Below are 17,687 nucleotides of genomic sequence, written 5' to 3'. Positions count from 1 at the left end.
AAAGAGTGGAACAACCAGTTCCTTGTGACTTTTGGAGACATCTTATTCACTTGTATATGTCTTTACTTTTGATCATATGAATGAATTGAGTTATCTACCTTTAACTGCAGCCAGCATATAATAAAAATATCTATTTCTGGATTCTTAATTGATGATTAAATAAAAAGAGCTATTTCATGATGTAAATTTTTTTCTTTCCCCATTTTTGCTAACACTTTGGTACTGACAGCATGTTTATATGTAGAGTCGAACTTTTACTTACGATCGGCTTAACATGCAACATTTTTGCCAGCTGGGGTTAAATTTGAGGAAACATTTGACTCAAACACGCAGCATTCAAAGTTTCTCCAAATGTTATGTTTTTATAAATCACTACATATGCTCGCAGTTTTCCTTCATATTAATTATTTGGTGCTCAAATCATGTTAAACAGTCTTTCATACCTTCATTTTTATTTTTAAAGAAATAAATTTCAACAAGTAGTAGTAATGACAGGAAAAGAAGGGAAACAATTAAGTAAAAATGAGTAGCACAACAAGAGCATCTTTAGATAAATTCTTAAAAAGATTTTGACGTAGACAGTCAGAGAAATACGAGGAAAAGCCGGAAACTAGTGACTGTGGAGTCGGTCGAGATGGTTAAAGATGAAATGCAAAAAATATTCACTTTAAAATACAAGTTATATTAATTTATCAGATTGTTGAAGTTGCCCAAATTCGTTTTAGTTATGCAAATAAACAGTTCTTTGCATAATTAAAAGTTTTATTATAATAAGAGCCGTGTTCGTCTGTCCGAAGTCAACAGCCAACAGCTGTAGGAAAAATTTGCTTCCACGGGGTTTGAACTCGAATGCTTCATTTTACAGACAGGCATGTTCACCACTACACCACTTGACTACCTTGCCACTTGAAGGGATAGTTATCCTTGCCACTTGAAGAGATAGTTATGCACAAAATAGTGACTACTGACAGTAGCTCACAATGCATGAGACTGCCAAACTTACTAGCGATAATAATTTACATTTGTCATTAACTAGCACTATTGTTGGCTCGTAGGTGAGCTGAACATTGCTAAATCGTTCCTTGAGAACTTGTCTCCTTATCAAAATTAAATTGTATGTTCATTTTTGTTTTTCCCTAAATTTGGTGACTTAGCTGCTGTCATGCCTCCTTTGAGCAATTATTATCATCATTCAATTATCATTTCTTTAAATTTAACCAGACAGCACCTGATAGTTGAAAGCTCTTAGGCTCAATGCTGCTGTTGTATGTATGCGTGTGCTTTTGCAGACAAATGAGGCTGCGGCTGAGATTCTCAAAGTGGTAAAAAGAAACACTTCCATCGCTGAATGGAACTTGAGCTCTACTGGAATCAAAAGGTATATAATGTATATGTAAGAATTGAAAAATATTTTTATTGAACCAAATTTTCAAACTTGTCAAAATTGAGTAAAATTGGTGTTTTGTGAGATTTTATTGCGACTAACACATTTATACAAAAATAGAACGTCAAAAAAAACTTTGAATTAGAACCGTTGTGCAATGGCCATGAACTTTTATTAATTCTGGCAATACCCGGGATCAGGCTTGGGGCCACTAGCAGTGCAGTGCGCACTGCACTGCACTAGTGCACTGCACAAGTGCAGTGCATAGAGCAGTGCAATTTAAAAATAGAAATGTCTAGTGCAATGCTAGTGCAAATTTGACTTGAGTCCCTGGGTGCACTAGTACAAGTGCAGTGCTTAGTGTGACATGGTATGTACTAGTGCAGTGCCTAGTGCGAATTAGAAAATTCCCATAAACGCACTAGTGCAAGTGCAGTGCACTGTGCAACATAAAATGCTCTAGTGCAATGCCTAGTGCGGATTGGAAACTTTTTCATAAATGCACTAGTGCAAGTGCAGTGCCTAGTGCGACATAGTATGCACTAGTCTAAACTAGATCTAAACTGGCTGACGCCAACTTTGAAAGGCTAATGTTCCTTTGGTCTAATAAACATCTTCTCTGAACAATATTGCTTATCAATTTTGCCATCAATATGACTTACTGTTTACATGATACTGGTTTATCCAAGGGTAGATTTTCTTGTTGTACATAGTACATTTATATAATAAGAAGTGAATTCTTCCATTCCATGCTTGCTTAGTATATTTAGTTATTGTAATTGTAATACATTGCACTATTTGATATCTGTTGTCATCTGCACTGTTTAATATTGAGCATTATTGTAGGTCTATGGTTTGTTTGAAATTTTAAGTGAAGCTAGTTTATTTGACAAATACATGGCTGACATCCTTTGCACGGCTATAATTGTACTATTGCAGTGGATAGCAGTAGATATCTGTTGATTAGCAAGCAATTCTTGCAGCTTCTATAGCAAAAAAGCTCATTGGTCTAGTGCTTAGTGAAGTTTAATAGTGAAGTGCCTAGTGCATTTATGATTTTACACTGCACTAGTGCTAGTGCAATGTCTAGTGCACAAAAATTTTTGCTATTGCAGTGCTTAGTGCATTTTTGACTTCACTTTTCGATGCACTACTGCTAGTGCAATGCCTAGTGCACAAGAATTTCTGCTAGTGCAGTGCCTAGTGTATTTTATATTATTACTATGCCATGTACTAGTGCTAGTGCAGTGCCTAGTGCACAAGAATTTCTGCTAGTGCAGTGCCTAGTGCATTTTATATTATTACTATGCCATGCACTAGTGCTAGTGCAGTGCCTAGTGCACCTTACTGTCGTCTAGCCAGCAAATAGTGCAGTGCGCTCAATACTCACTAGTGGCCCCAAGCCTGCCCGGGATAGTTGATATATATTATATGTATATTATATTATAATATTTGTCTAATCAAAGAATTGAAAAAAGAAAAATAGGCCTGTCTCTCTTATATTGTTCATTTTTTAGCGACTTTGTGCAGAAGTTGGCAGCGGGCATCACTTCAAACCTGACTACAAAATTTGTCTCATTGGATTTGACTGGCAATGCAATAGAGGACAAAGGTAAGACAGGACTGGTTGAACTGTGCAGTTTAGAAGTACAGTTGTGCAGCCCTGGCCTTCAAACAATTTCACTCTAGTCTACTCGTACACGTCTGTGTAATGGCATTGACACAACAGATATTACATCTGATTGTCTACCCCCCTGTTTGCAAATATGAGTTGAAAAAATTGACCATCTATGATATTTAAACCCATTTTTAACTCTTTCTGTTTGATGAGCAGGGATGACGTATCTGGGTGAGGCGATAGGCAACATGACACATGGCATGCAGAGCCTAGTGCTCGCTCAGTGCTCCGTCACCGCACGAGGTGTCAACAAGCTAATGGAAGGAATAGCTCATAATCATATAATGGCTAACACGTTACATACACTCAATCTCTCCTCTAACAGTCTAAAGGCAGAAGAACTTCTAGTAAGTCAGCAGCGTGTCTGCATCGCTTGGCTTTCTTTCCGACCTTCTAGTTTTAATAAAGTCTTTCTAACATGACTAGGCGTAGTATGTATTGTTTTCTATAAAGTTAAATGATAAAGACTTCTCATCTGTCAATCTTACAAATTTAGAAGTTGTTCTACGCCTGGTTGTATGAGTTGTTTGTGATAGTTTTTGTTTATTACAGCAATTATACCAGTTTCTTGCTCAGCCAAATGTTCTTCAAAAGTTGGACCTTTCAGATACAGACTCTCCGTTGGATTCAGTGAGTGATTCTGTTATAATCTTTTGCATTTTATTCTTGCATAGAGTAACATCCTTGTTCAATATTTGACTGGCTACAGAATGCTTCCTATTCGGAGACATTTCTGTCGAACCAAGTACTAATTTAAAGTGTTTTATACCTCACAAGTGAGATTTACTAGGCAGTTTTAAAGAGCAATTACTAGTTACTGGGCAGTGTTAAGGCACTTTGACTGTTGAGATGCAAGTGTTGATCTTGCTTTTAGCATTTGTAGATCTCGAAAGAAATAAAGGTCATGTAGAGGTCATGCAAGGTTTATATTCAGTCAGGTGGTCAAACATATTGAGAATTCATCAGCTATTTTTCCTTAAGCGCTTCAGCTGATCGGGGCTTGCATTCACTCAAAAACTACTAAATAATACCTTCTTCGTTTCCACCATACAAATTATACGTTAAGCTGCTGTTTTTGTAACGAAAATCTATGTTTACATAAGATTGCTTTTCTTGTCGATCTAGGTTTAGTTGCTGACTTAGTGCTTGGCCAATGTGTGATTTTAGATGTGATAGTTATTGCTACAGTAAATTTCTTACGAGCTTTGAACAAGGTCAAACAAAATAACCATCTACAGGTTAATCATGTATTTCCTGAACATTCCAAACAGCGGGTGTGCTTTATCAGGAGCTCTCGTACACTTGCTATTAAATGGCTGAAATGTATCTACATCTTTATATCTACATTTGGTACAAACTACTCTCAAAGTGTGTGGATAGAAAGTGTTAGCATTATCAGGTCTATACAGTATATGTATATCTATGAGTTTATTCTCATGTCAGACCTTATATGCCTTTCATGTTGTGTTGATATTCTTTGTATGTTGTGTTAACTTGAGTCTTTTAATGTAGGACTACTTCGACTCGTTATTAGCTATACACTAACATTGGCAAACGTTTAACTACATTTCTTGATCAGTATCTATAATAGAATACATTGTTGGGAGTTTAATACCTACTGTTCCTTTATGTTGCTGCTCTGTTTTTATCTACTTTATTGATAATGTCCTTTTTGTTTAATTGAAGGCCTTTATCAACAGGCATGATATGTCTCCTTAATTATACATTATCTTATTTATTCATTCTCATATTTATCTATTCTCATAGTTATATATTCTCTTAATTATTCATTTTCTCATTCATACATTCTCTATTCATAGGTTCCCTCAATTATACATTTTCTTAATAATACATTCTCTTATATATGCTCTTAGTCATATATTCTTTTAGTTCTATATTGTCTTACGCATTCTTTTATCACTTTGGTTTCTCAATTGTTTTTTCTAGTTAAAAATAAATTACTATACCTTTGTGACTAAAATTATACCTATTTTGAAACCGATAATTTATTTTACTTCGTATTTTTTCCTGATTGTAGCATAAAATTCATCAAATCTGATCCGCATCAAAGCATTTATTTTCTGTTTAGATCTAGGTAAATTTTCTTTATCTTGTGAACAAGGTAGTCATTTATCGCTGATGTCATGCGCATTTGTTGTATAGCTCTTCACTGCCCTCTCCAGAGGCTCCGTTCAGCATCTCGAAGAGCTCAATGTGTCTGGAAATCCTTACAGCACAAAAAAGATGAAAGAGGTTAAAGTTGCGTCTTCGTGGAAACAATTCTTTTCATCCTCTCTCGTTCTCTCCAAGCTGAACTTCTCCTTTTGCAAGCTGCCTGCCTTGGCAATGAAGTATGTTTGTGCAGACTGTAGGTTTTGGAAAGGGGTGTCTGTTATGCTCACTTATTCTGATCAGACATGAACACTGCTATATGATCAAATTTATGGCTGAGCTGCGCTTTTAAAACTGTCTGATTACAATTTTTATCATCATATTATTACTAGTATTGCCATATTATTATTACTATTATTATCAAAGTCATTTTACTTTATTCAAAGTTTTTCTAGTATTTATTTAGTTCCACGGTGGTAATCTCAGCTTGTGAAAACAGATGCACAGATGTCGCTGTCACTTGTGATGCTTATATCTTAAATAGTCGATCAAGAACATTAGACAAGATATGGCTTCTAACAGAGCTTCTAAGTTCAGCTACCAGCTTTATACCATTTTGCTACCTGTTCTTTCTATTCCAGAGAGATGTTTCTAGGCTTAGCGGCTAATGTCAACAAACCATCAGTCGATCTAGACCTGAGTAATAATGAGATGAAGTCTGAAGGAGGAATGGTTTTAGGAGGGTGTGTCGCTTCACTGCGGAATATTCACGGCCTTGACCTCAGTGACAACGGTTAGTGCTTATGCATCTATATACATGTTTTTAATTACTCAAGTGATTTGTTTTTACTCGTTAGATTGTTTACCTAGTTGTGTTGTGCTAGTACTATGCTTTGCTTTTAGGTAGTTCTTTCTTTCTTTTGTTCAATAGCTCTCAATGCATGCCTGGAATCTATGTTCAGTCATTAAATATAAAATGCACATACAAGTCAAGTTAGTTAAAACTTTACCCAGTGTAAGTTGGAGCGAGTGGCTACACTGAGTATTTCTATCTCCACCTCTACCTCGCCGACATCGCTTTTATGTACCGACAAGACTGCACCTCCGTGTTCATGGCTATACTAGAGACAAAATGACAGCGAAGACCTTTTTAACGATTATTTATTTATGCATTTAATTTACACATATCCTCTATAATGTGTTTTTTTTGTTTTTGTGTATTTACCTGTGGTATTTATTAAGGAAATGGCCCAACCTTTTGGGTTGTGGAATGAATTACTATTTATTCACATAGGAATATTTGGTCAGGCACGTGACGGTTTTAAAGATGAAGTTACAAAATTTTTTAGTAGATTTCATTAGAAAGTATCGGTATTTTTTCCACATTTGCTATTGTTTTTGATGCTTAAGACGATTTGACTGCCAGAATGTTTAAGATTAAAATTAACAAAACTTTATTGCACTTGAAATGCTCAGATGCAGTGTTGCAGCTGTTTGTTTCTCTCGTTATTAATAATTAATCATTTAATTATTAATAATTAAATGATTAATAACTCTAAATTATTGATTAATTTATTAATTATTAATAAATTAATTTTGTTAAGGTTGCAACGTTATGTGTCTCTATTTTGTTGGTCTCTTTGTTGAAGTGCAATTATAGACGTAATAAGACTTATGATTGATTTGAGCATTTTAACCACGATCATGTTTTACCAATTTTAATCTAGAAACATCCTGACAGTCAGATCACCTCAAACATAAAAAACATCAAATAGTAAAAAAATACCGATACTTTCTGAGAAAATCTACTAAATTTTTATGTACGCTCATCTTTAACATGCGAAGCGGATCCCAAAATAAATTCGCTTCCGGATGTAGAGGTTCTGACTCCAGTTTGTTTTTAGCAATGCAGCGACCTTTTAAATAGCAAATAAGGATTAATATATGTTCTTTAAAACTGTTATGAACCATTTATTTAAACAGCTCTATTCGTATCTATACTAGTTTGTTAGCAACATATTCACCCATTTGGAGCTAACAATAGCCATCATGTAGCTTTAGTTCATTTTCAAATACAAAACCATGCTGTCAAATCAACTTCCAGCGTTTTTGTCACAATGTAAACATCACAAAACAGAATGACTACAGGACATATGTTAAACTAACAGCCGTTATGTTTGTTCATTATTTTAGTATGTGAGTGTTCGTGTTGTGTTTTGGTATGTTGTGGAAACATGTACTAACAGCAACATGTGTGGTGCAGGGTTGGATACAAACCTTCACGAGATACTACCATGGTTTGGCAAAAATGGGACAATCCATCATCTGTCTATCGGGAAAAACTTTTCGCAATTACGAAATAAGTAAGTATTTATGACTAGTCACATTTCTAGATCTGTTATGTTGTTGTTGTTGAGTTGCTAACATATAGCATAAGCAACACATTAGTTTTATAGCAATTTAGCAACATGGTTGTATGGTCTCAGCTCTCAAATTGTTAGCTATCAAATACATTCAGCTCTGGTATGAACTGTCTTGACCTTGAACAAAAAATTTGCTACCAAAGAAATTGTCTATAATATCAGCATTCATATATATCATTCATCTCATGGAGAAAATGATGGAATTTTAGCAGCTTTTAGAAAGTATAGAAACCTTTACCTTCATTGAATGGGTCGGTTGATCTGAACAACATCTCCTTAACTTTATGACACTTGAGTAAATTTATTAGCTAGAAAATATGTTTTCTCACGAGATTTTGACTGTTTGCACATTATGAAGTTCTAGAGTAGCTATTGTTGAGTGTTCATAATTTCCTATAATAATCTTAAATAAATGGCAGTTGTCAACGAGGACTGATTATTGATGATTATTGATTATTAATGAGGACTATTCATATTGATTTGAAAGTTTTATTCTTTTGTTGTTTTGTTCAATTTTAGAGCCTTAGCTCAGGCCCTTGATGCCCTTGTTTGTGCAATACAAGATGAACACTGCGTGAGTATCAAACACCCTCCTGTGTTTCTCCTTTCACTTTTTATATACTCCTCTTTGACTGCCTCCTTGGTTAAAACAGCGATAAGATAGTCATTGTTGTTAGTAGTCAACCCATTTCACAGTCTACTCGCTTGTATAGTTGTAATTCCAAGTCTTGTTGTGAATATCCTAGAGCAATATATCGTGTCATTTTATCAGTGATGATACAATACAATATAAATAGGTGTATGTGCATACAAACATACATACAAACATACTGTACTAGCATAATGTTAGTACAGCCTGAGGAATGCCAGTGCATAAAACTGACAGCTGGAAACATGTAGACATTGTAAGCTTTTTTAAAAATTCCATTAACTTGTTGAGCATTTTCTTTCTAGTCAAGTTAGTCTAATTTTCACAATTATACTAACTTATTTGTCCAACAGACATACAAGTACATACATACATACATACATACATACATACATACATACATACATACATACATACATACATACATACATACATACATACATACATACATACATACATATATACATACATACATACATACATACATACATACATACATACATACATACATACATACATACATACATACATACATACATACATACATACATACATACATACATGAACATCTATATATATAAATCTCAGTGTTTGTGTGTCCTTGATTCTGTATGTCCAGCTATAGCTATTAAAATTATGGAATGAAAAGCTCGTTTCGTGCTGGATTTTAACTCACAGAAGTTTTTAACCACGCATTTAACCACTGAGCTACACAGCCGTTAAAATTCTATCACTCTTATCATATCCCGTATACTCTTTTTTCGATTGCCCCCACTAAATGACGTATTAATTGATACATTGCCCCTACGCTTTACGATCTCCCTGTTATAAAATATTTTTTTCGCCTAGTTATATGAAACACGATGCTTTTTCATCTTTGCCATACTATATCAAATTTGTTTTCCACTGTACAATATCATCAATAATTTCTCTCGAAATAAAAAAAAATCATCAGTTATGTTAAAAATACGTTCGCAAACAGATAAGTGATCAAATTTTAGTTAAAAGTTTACTAAAATACTTATTAAAACTTCCTTCAAGTATGTTTTTAGTAAGCTAAATTCATTCAAGTTAGATTCAGCGTTTATGTTACACGCCTGTCTCGAAGGTAAAAACTCTGCATGTAGTACATTGTAATATTACATTTTCTTGCAGATCGTAACCACAAAATGCACTAAAGTTATTGTAGGTAACAATAGTTGCTAAGGTTAACATTTTGTTACTATTTTTTAATGATGATGATTTTAATAATTTTACCAGTAAATGATTGCATTAGATAATTACTATGGGTTTCCTTACCACTCTATACGTCTCTACGATATGCCAACACTAAAACAAACTAAAATCATATACAGTGAAACTCGGATAACTCAAACTTCAAGGGACCGAGCAAAAGTGTTCGAATTATCAGAGTGTTCAAGTTATCAGAGCACTGTCACAAGTCCATGTATTTACTTATTTATTAGTAGATACATGAACATATACAAACTATAATATAAATCAAAAGCACAAATGGCTTGTTTCAAATTAAATGCTTCTAATGTAAAGTTTAAAACGTTTTTTATCAAAAATTATAGAGATTTTTCTATCACTTGAGATTGGTTTGTTGTTTGAGGTGATGTTATTGCCAGGACATTTTTTAGATTGACATTGGCAAAACTTGGTCGTTGCTGAAATGCTCAAAAGAAAAGACATCTTTTTCTTTTGAGCGTTTTACCCACGATCAATTTTGCCGATTTTTCTTGAAGTTTATCCAAAGATTACCTTACTTTACCTGGCATTCGTTAAGAGCAACACTCCGAGGCAGTTCAATTAAAAGTTTTACGAGGTTTAACGGTACATTGTATATCACTAACGTTTTTTGAATGGATACTTATTGAATGTACACACGTATTCTGTGTTTAGGTCAAACGATGAATGGTTTTTTTTAGCTAAGACAACGTATACGTTTAATTACAATTTTTAAGACGTTTTAAACATTCAACATTCCGACGTTGATTCAACTCGGAATCCACGTCGGAAAACTATTCATCACGGGCTAGCCGGGTCACGCACTCAAGGATTTTCGCCACGCAAATACAAAACAAAAACAACATGCTGTTTTTGTTTTGTATGTGCGTGGCGAAAATCCTTGCGCCCGTGACCCGGCTAGCCCGTGCTATTCATCGTTATAGTAGTACGTATAAATCAAATTTCACCAAACCTTTAGAACAGTCGTTGACAAAAATATTTTGCCGATGGAGGTAGTAACGACGCTTATGAATTACGAAAAGTTGAGGTTTACCTCTATGGCTTGAAATAAAGTGATTTTCTAAAGCGATAGCAACCGTTTCGGTAGCCGTTGGGCAAAAAACAGTTCGAATTAACAGTGTTGAGTTCGAGTTATATAGAGCCATTTATCATTGCGTGGGAACGGACCAAGCAAATCCAGTCGAGTTAACCATGTGTTCGCTATATCTGAGGGCGAGTTATCCATGTTTCACTGTAATTGTATACCAAATAATTTTTCATTGTAATCGTAGCGAAATAGACTATATTTAGCCATTACTAGCTAATTATTTCACATTTACATTTAAACACCTTTACACTTTTTTTTTTCCTAATTTATTTCAACGAAACACTTCCTTCATGATATGAAATTTAAAAGTTTCAGTTGTTTGAAAAAGTTTGAAAACTTTACAGTTATTTTCTTTTTTCTCTTAATTCATTCGAACTGCACAAAAGCACTTTTCTCATAATATGAAGTTTAAAAGTTAGAATAGTAAATGTTGTATATGTTAAATAAAATTAATTTTCTGCCTAAAGACTTTTATTATCTGGGCAACGCCGGGCATTCAGTAGTACATACATTATTATATCAACCGGTGTCAGCTGGCGTATCTGTCTATGCAGTTTTATTAGTTTGCTATTGAGCACAGGAAGCTATTTTGTTCTGTGAGATTTCAGTTATAGAATCTCATGCTAATTTTACTACAATTGTCTTAATATAAAACATGAAAATCAAACCGTGTTATGGTTGAGTTCCCTTTATAGGCTTTGGAGTCGCTGAGTCTGGCAGATTCGAAATTGCGTTTCGATACGACAGTTGTCATCAACGCCCTTGGTAATAGCAATACCCTCAAATCTCTAGACATCAGTGGAAACCTGATGGGAGACATCGGTGCCAAGATGCTCGCTAAGGCTCTCACTATAAACTCTACTCTCACCAATGTTGTCTGGGACAAAAATAACATTTCTGCTGCCGGACTTCGAGATGTTGCACAATCACTTCAAAGGTTGTAGATCAAAGCTTTCATAACAAAACATCATCAGTTTTTTAAGCTCTTTTTGCCGATAACCCTTTTAGGTTGGTCTTTGACTTGTGACAGATTATTGTTGGCTTCATCTAAGTTATCTACCCTAATTCTAATTATTTTTTGTTTTGTAGAAACTACACTATGCAAGAGATGCCCCTTCCTATATTTGATATAGCTCAGTGTGCCAAAGCTAGCCTTGAAGCCATTCAAAAGGCATCTATGCAAGTGAGTTCGCAGCATTGGAAAACTGCTGGTATTGCAGGAGTTGTCTTCTATTTGATGAAGTACTAGATAAAAGACAGCTTCAAGTGTAATAGCGCTGTTTAGTTTTTGATAGGAATGTAAATTATGGAATACGGTATGCACTAAATCAAAATTTCAAACTGATTGATTTTAAGGAAACAAATGAGGCTCATAACTTTTTTATTTTTCCTTAATACAACAATTAACATCTTTCCTAAGCCGAAGCTAAGTTTTGCACCATCGAATACAACTATGTGCTCTTTTGTCTATTTAGATTCAAACCTGTTTGCAACGCAACCACGCCCCGCAGAAGATAGCGTATGACCAACGCTATAGACTACAGCAAGGATTTCTTGTCTCCTCCTCCCAGTCTGTAAGACGCACATACATTTGTTTTTACCATTCGCTAACCGCATTATTAGAGCTACAAACACACTTTCTTTATTGCCCCAAGTCACTCCTCTCAAGTCACTCCTCTCAAGTCACTCCTCTCAAGTCACTCCTCTCAAGTCACTCCTCTCAAGTCACTCCTCTCAAGTCACTCCTCTCAAGTCACTCCTCTCAAGTCACTCCTCTCAAGTCACTCCTCTCAAGTCACTCCTCTCAAGTCACTCCTCTCAAGTCACTCCTCTCACTGTCGCATACATCTGTGAACAAACAAAAAACTTTCATTTCAAATAACCTTTTACTGTTTTCATTGTTACATAATTTCAGTGATGAGCTGTAGAAATCAATCGAAGTTGATAATTCTTTTTTATCGGTGAAACACTTTGCCTACTGCTTTTCGCTATTATTGTTTTTCATATTCATTTTTTATTTTTGCAACATCATTCTTGTGGATGTTATTGTGGCAGCTCATTTGGTATCACCGAATGTAAGTTTTGTGAATACCAAGTAGGTCATCAAACTGAAGAATCAAAAGTTGTATTTTAGATGAGAATTGGTAGGCTGAAGATAGATCCTTGCAAGTAACTGGCTGAATAGCCAGATACTTGCAAGGATCTATGCTTGACTGAATGTATCCTTGCAAGTAACTGGCTGAATAGCTACAAAGCCAAAAGCAGTTGAAACAAAGTATTTGTCAGACACACTACTATAGGGCTTCTAAATGTACGTGTAAGTATGATACTATGCGCCTTCCATTTGGGCATAAGCTGCATCATGTACTGTATCACGGTGCTCCCCTTTGCAGATCATAGACAAGAGAGTCCATGATATACACGCACTGCTCAACAGTCTCTCTGAAACAGACAATCTCTCTCCGGCTGAATTTAGCAAAACACAAAAGCTGCTCGCAGATGCTGATAGGTCTAAGCAGGTGAGATATGGAGTGTCCGATACATCGCGAGTGCGCTTAATGAATGAGACCATTTCTCATGCTTCAGTGTTACCAGTCAACTTCTCAACTATTTTTCTTTGCATAGTCGATGGGGCAGATTTGATGAATGACATAATGAAAACAAGTGTTGTTAAAGGCATTATTAATGTCTTCATTTGGGTCATTAACTCTTTTGCTATCAAATTAATTTTGTATAACTAGATATTCGGTAGAACGTAATATTTGACGTCAACTTTTGAACCACGCTGTATTTTTGATACCAAATTAATCAAGATGAGATTTTATATCAGCCAATGCCATAATAAATTCCCACAAATGTGTTGCAGAATGAGAATGAACACTTTTTCAGCCATTTTCGAAAAGACCGTTAGCATGTCCGAGTCGGACAATTTATCAATATTATTACAGTTTACGGCATTATTATTACTGATAAAAATAATTACTATCAGTAGTACTATTGTTCAATTAAAAGCACCCAAAGTTCAGAGACCTAAAATTAGTAAAAATTTGGAGCTGTAATGCGTTTAGCACGACTAGTCATTGCTAACAGTAAACTGCGATAAAAAGTGAAAGTTTTTGCAAAGTGAAACTACGCTCAGGATGTGTTGTAAACGTATCTTTTATTGGCTCAACTCATGCAGATAGTTGTTTCCTTCCATTCAAGTACAGATTTGATATTGTAAATTATTAACTACTCACTAATCAGAAATGGATTTGTACGAAGCCTGCTAAAGCCACATCATTTGGCTCTTGGCCATACAGAAATGCGGCTCGTGGCAGCGAAAGAGTTTTAAAGACAGTTTGGAGTTAAGATTGTACTCATTTCCCTGAATGTAACCCTGCATGTTCTACATGGTGCACTTCATGCAACTGCTCAAAAGATATATACAGTCAAACGTGTAACCCTGCATGTTCTACATGGTGCACTTCATGCAACTGCTCAAAAGATATATACAGTCAAACATGTAACCCTGCATGTTCTACATGGTGCACTTCATGCAACTGTTCGAAAGATATATACAGTCAAACATGTAACCCTGCATGTTCTACATGGTGCACTTCATGCAACTGCTCAGAAGATATATACAGTCAAACATGTAACCCTGCATGTTCTACATGGTGCACTTCATGCAACTGCTCGAAAGATATATACAGTCAAACATGTAACCCTGCATGTTCTACATGGTGCACTTCATGCAACTGCTCAAAAGATATATACAGTCAAACATGTAACCCTGCATGTTCTACATGGTGCACTTCATGCAACTGCTCGAAAGATATATACAGTCAAACATGTAACCCTGCATGTTCTACATGGTGCACTTCATGCAACTGCTCGAAAGAGATACAGTCAAACATGCATAACTCAAACTTCACGGGACCGAGTGAAAGTGTTCGAGTTATCAGAGCGTTCAAGTTATCAGAGCACTGTCATAAGTCCGTGTATTTATTAGTAGATACATGTACATATACAAACTATAATATAAATCAAAAGCATGAATGGCTTGTTCCAAATTAAATGCTTCTAATGTAAAGTTTAAAAATTTTTTATCAGAAAGCATGGAGATTTTTCTATCCCTTGAGATTTGTTTTGTTGTTTTATGCGATGTGACCGCCAGGACGTTTTCAGATTAAAATTGGCAAAACTTGATCGCTGTTGAAATGCTCAGAAGAAAAGACATCTTTTTCTTTTGAGCGTTTTAACCAAGATCAATTTTGCCGATTTTTCTTGAAGTTTATGCGAAGATTACCTCGCTTTTCCTTTCCTTCGTAGGACCATTGCTAAGCGGATGTTTGGTAAATATCAAATTTCACCAAACCTTTAGAAAAGTCATTGGCGAAAATATTTTGCCGATGATGGTAATAACGGTGCCTACGGACTAATAAAGGTTGAGGGTTATCTCTATGGCTTGGAATAAAGTGAGTTTCTAAAGCGATAACAACCGTCTCGGTAGCCGTTGGGCAAAAACTGTTCGAGTTAACAAAGTTGAGGTCAAGTTATCTGAAGCAATTTATCATTGCGTAGGAATGGACCAAACAAAACCGTTCAAGTTAACCATGTGTTCGAGCTATCCGAGGGCGAGTTATCCGTGTTTGACTGTATATACTATTCAGCTTAATGCTATCTGAGTATGTAAATATATTCACACAACTATTATTTTAATGAGAATTAGCATTTCCCTGCCATCTCGCTACCCTATTTGATATTGAGTAGGTAGTAACCGTAACATGGTTTTTAGTGTTTCACTCTGTTTTGTATGAAGCTCTGTCTGATCACAGATACTGATGACTTTGCAAACGGCTGTGATAAAGTGTGAGGAGACTCCGACTCGGTTCACAGAATGTGTGAAGGACGTGACAAAGTCTCTCAGTGCTTCCGTCAACTCTCAGCTCAAAGACACTCAGGAAGAGATGCTAAGAGTGATGACGTCTGAAGTTAACTCAGTTCTCGAGGATAAGGTAACATAGATCACCGGCTTCCTCTAATGCTAACACTCGCCATCATGGAAAAATATTATATCATAACGTAAATTTTAAATTTAACTTCAATGAATTCAGCATATTATGCAGACACTAAAAGGCGTGTTTTAGTCTTACACTAAACTCAATTTTAATTTTGGCTTCATTTTCTATTATCTTTAAAATTATTGAAATAATTATCATTGATTATCTTTTTCTGGATTGGGCTTTTTGCCTCGGATTTAGACGCACCTTAACTTTTAGCATCTTTTTTAAATTCTTTTTGGTTCGATGAGAAACACCGAGCGATGCTGGTCTCGTAGGCAGCCACTCCCATACTCAGCCATGTAGCAGCTGCATCGAGAACTGTCTTGTATGTTCGAATCTCAAACTTGTCTCGTATCTCAAGGCTAAAATTTGCTTGACATTTTCCTCGTGTCTCAAGTTTCTCGTATGGGAGGACCCTCGCATGTTGAGGTATGACTGTACAGCTATTCGTTGTACAGAGCTGTACACGTGTTAGAATCATATGAAAACAATTTTACATGGCATAAGTCTGGAGAGTTCCCTAAGCTTTCTTGGCTATTGTGCTGTTTTTATGCTTCATGTCTTTATAGGATATAATCAATGTCTTTATAGGATGGTAAAACGACATTTGAAGAAGGCGCTCAGAGCCGAGGCTCACTCGTCCAATCAGAGATCAGCTCCCTTATTGACAAACATTTAGTTAGTGATATACAAAGCCGGATCAGTTCCAGAAATTTCACAGTGGCATTTTACCTCGCTGAGTCTGCCATTGATAAGATCGTCGACTTGCTGAATTCTAAGCACGATGAGCTCAAATCGATGGTATGTATCAGGGGTTGTCTCCTTATTACCATGTATTAACTGTTGTCTTCTCATTGCCCATATTGCATATTAGAAGTTGTGTCCTTATCGCTAAGTATTTGCTGTTGTCTTCTAATTGCCTTGTCTCATATTAGAAGTTGTCTCCTCATTGCTATATATTGGGTTTTGTCTTGTAATTGTCATATTGCATATTAGAAGTTGTCTCTTTATTGCCAAGTATTGACTGTTGTCTTATTGCTAATTATTGGTGGCTGTCAATTTGCTACCTTTCATTTGTCTTTGTTATCATTCCCTTCCCTTAGCCATAGTATGCACTGACTCTTGTCACTTTGTTAAAATGATATTTATTGGGGTTAGCTCCTCATACCATAATGTAGTAGTGTCTCCCTTTTGTTTTGTTGAGAGTTTGGTATGTATTGAATATTAAACCATAACTGCCACATGCAACTTTTATCGTATTTTCTAGGTAAATCAGACACACTGATTCCGATTTTGTGCTCAAAATAATGATTGGTCCACTAACTTTCAAAGTCATGAAGGCTTTTTTAAAGCGTTTCAATATCCATCTCAAAAACAACACACTCGACATAACAAGCTCCGCCCATAAATATGTGACGTAACCTAGCTGTTTAGGGATGGAAGTTAGGGATGTTTAGTCCGATTTAGAAGGATAGAGATGGGTGTCTTAAAACCCATTATTATCTAAATTCAGCCTTAGAAATAATCTCAGTCTTTTCTGAAAGGTAGATAAGCTATTTAACATTGCATATTTAAAAATGAGCTCAAAAAAGCGCGATGACAACGCTAGCTTGTGATAAAATCAAGCTTTTTAGAGCTCACTTTTCTCGGCGTTTAGCCTATTAAATATCCTGTAACAAGCCACGAGCAATTTTAAATAGTTTATCTACTTTTCATAAAAGACTGAAAAGATTTTGAAGGCTGAATTTGATAATAATGGGTTTTAAGACACCTATCTCTATCATTCTAAATCGGACTAAACATCACTAACTTCCGCTCCTAAAAAGCTAGGTTACGTCACATATTTATGGACGGAGCTTGTTGTGCCGATTGTGTTGCAGTTGTTGTCGTACTATATATAAATTCCTAAATTAAATAAAATACAGTACATTTTTTAAAACATCTTCAGCATACGAAGATTATGACATGAGATGAAAATTTTAGAATGGATTAATTTCTCGTGTTGAGGTTTGACCCCATATATAACTATAGCTTGTGTTGTTTATTCTCTTCACT

The 17,687-nt window shown here is 35.5% G+C and overlaps 1 protein-coding gene across 6 annotated transcripts in view; it reads left to right on the top strand.

The window, feature by feature from the left end:
• Positions 1-17,687, top strand: part of LOC137405308 (F-actin-uncapping protein LRRC16A-like) — a 62,708-nt gene that overhangs the window by 19,409 nt on the left and 25,612 nt on the right. For all 6 annotated transcript variants that reach the window (XM_068091564.1, XM_068091549.1, XM_068091559.1 and 3 more), the window contains exons 8-21: positions 1,290-1,378; positions 2,902-2,996; positions 3,219-3,409; positions 3,615-3,692; positions 5,226-5,413; positions 5,816-5,967; positions 7,438-7,537; positions 8,117-8,171; positions 11,280-11,521; positions 11,674-11,767; positions 12,060-12,158; positions 12,978-13,103; positions 15,405-15,584; positions 16,224-16,433. In XM_068091564.1, the coding sequence (XP_067947665.1) occupies positions 1,290-1,378; positions 2,902-2,996; positions 3,219-3,409; positions 3,615-3,692; positions 5,226-5,413; positions 5,816-5,967; positions 7,438-7,537; positions 8,117-8,171; positions 11,280-11,521; positions 11,674-11,767; positions 12,060-12,158; positions 12,978-13,103; positions 15,405-15,584; positions 16,224-16,433 (1,899 nt within the window). The remainder of the gene's footprint in view (positions 1-1,289; positions 1,379-2,901; positions 2,997-3,218; positions 3,410-3,614; positions 3,693-5,225; positions 5,414-5,815; positions 5,968-7,437; positions 7,538-8,116; positions 8,172-11,279; positions 11,522-11,673; positions 11,768-12,059; positions 12,159-12,977; positions 13,104-15,404; positions 15,585-16,223; positions 16,434-17,687) is intronic.

This window comes from Watersipora subatra, chromosome 1 (assembly GCF_963576615.1).
Source record: "Watersipora subatra chromosome 1, tzWatSuba1.1, whole genome shotgun sequence".
In the NCBI taxonomy this organism is placed as follows: domain Eukaryota; kingdom Metazoa; phylum Bryozoa; class Gymnolaemata; order Cheilostomatida; family Watersiporidae; genus Watersipora; species Watersipora subatra.
This window is presented reverse-complemented; position numbering and strand designations above follow the sequence as displayed.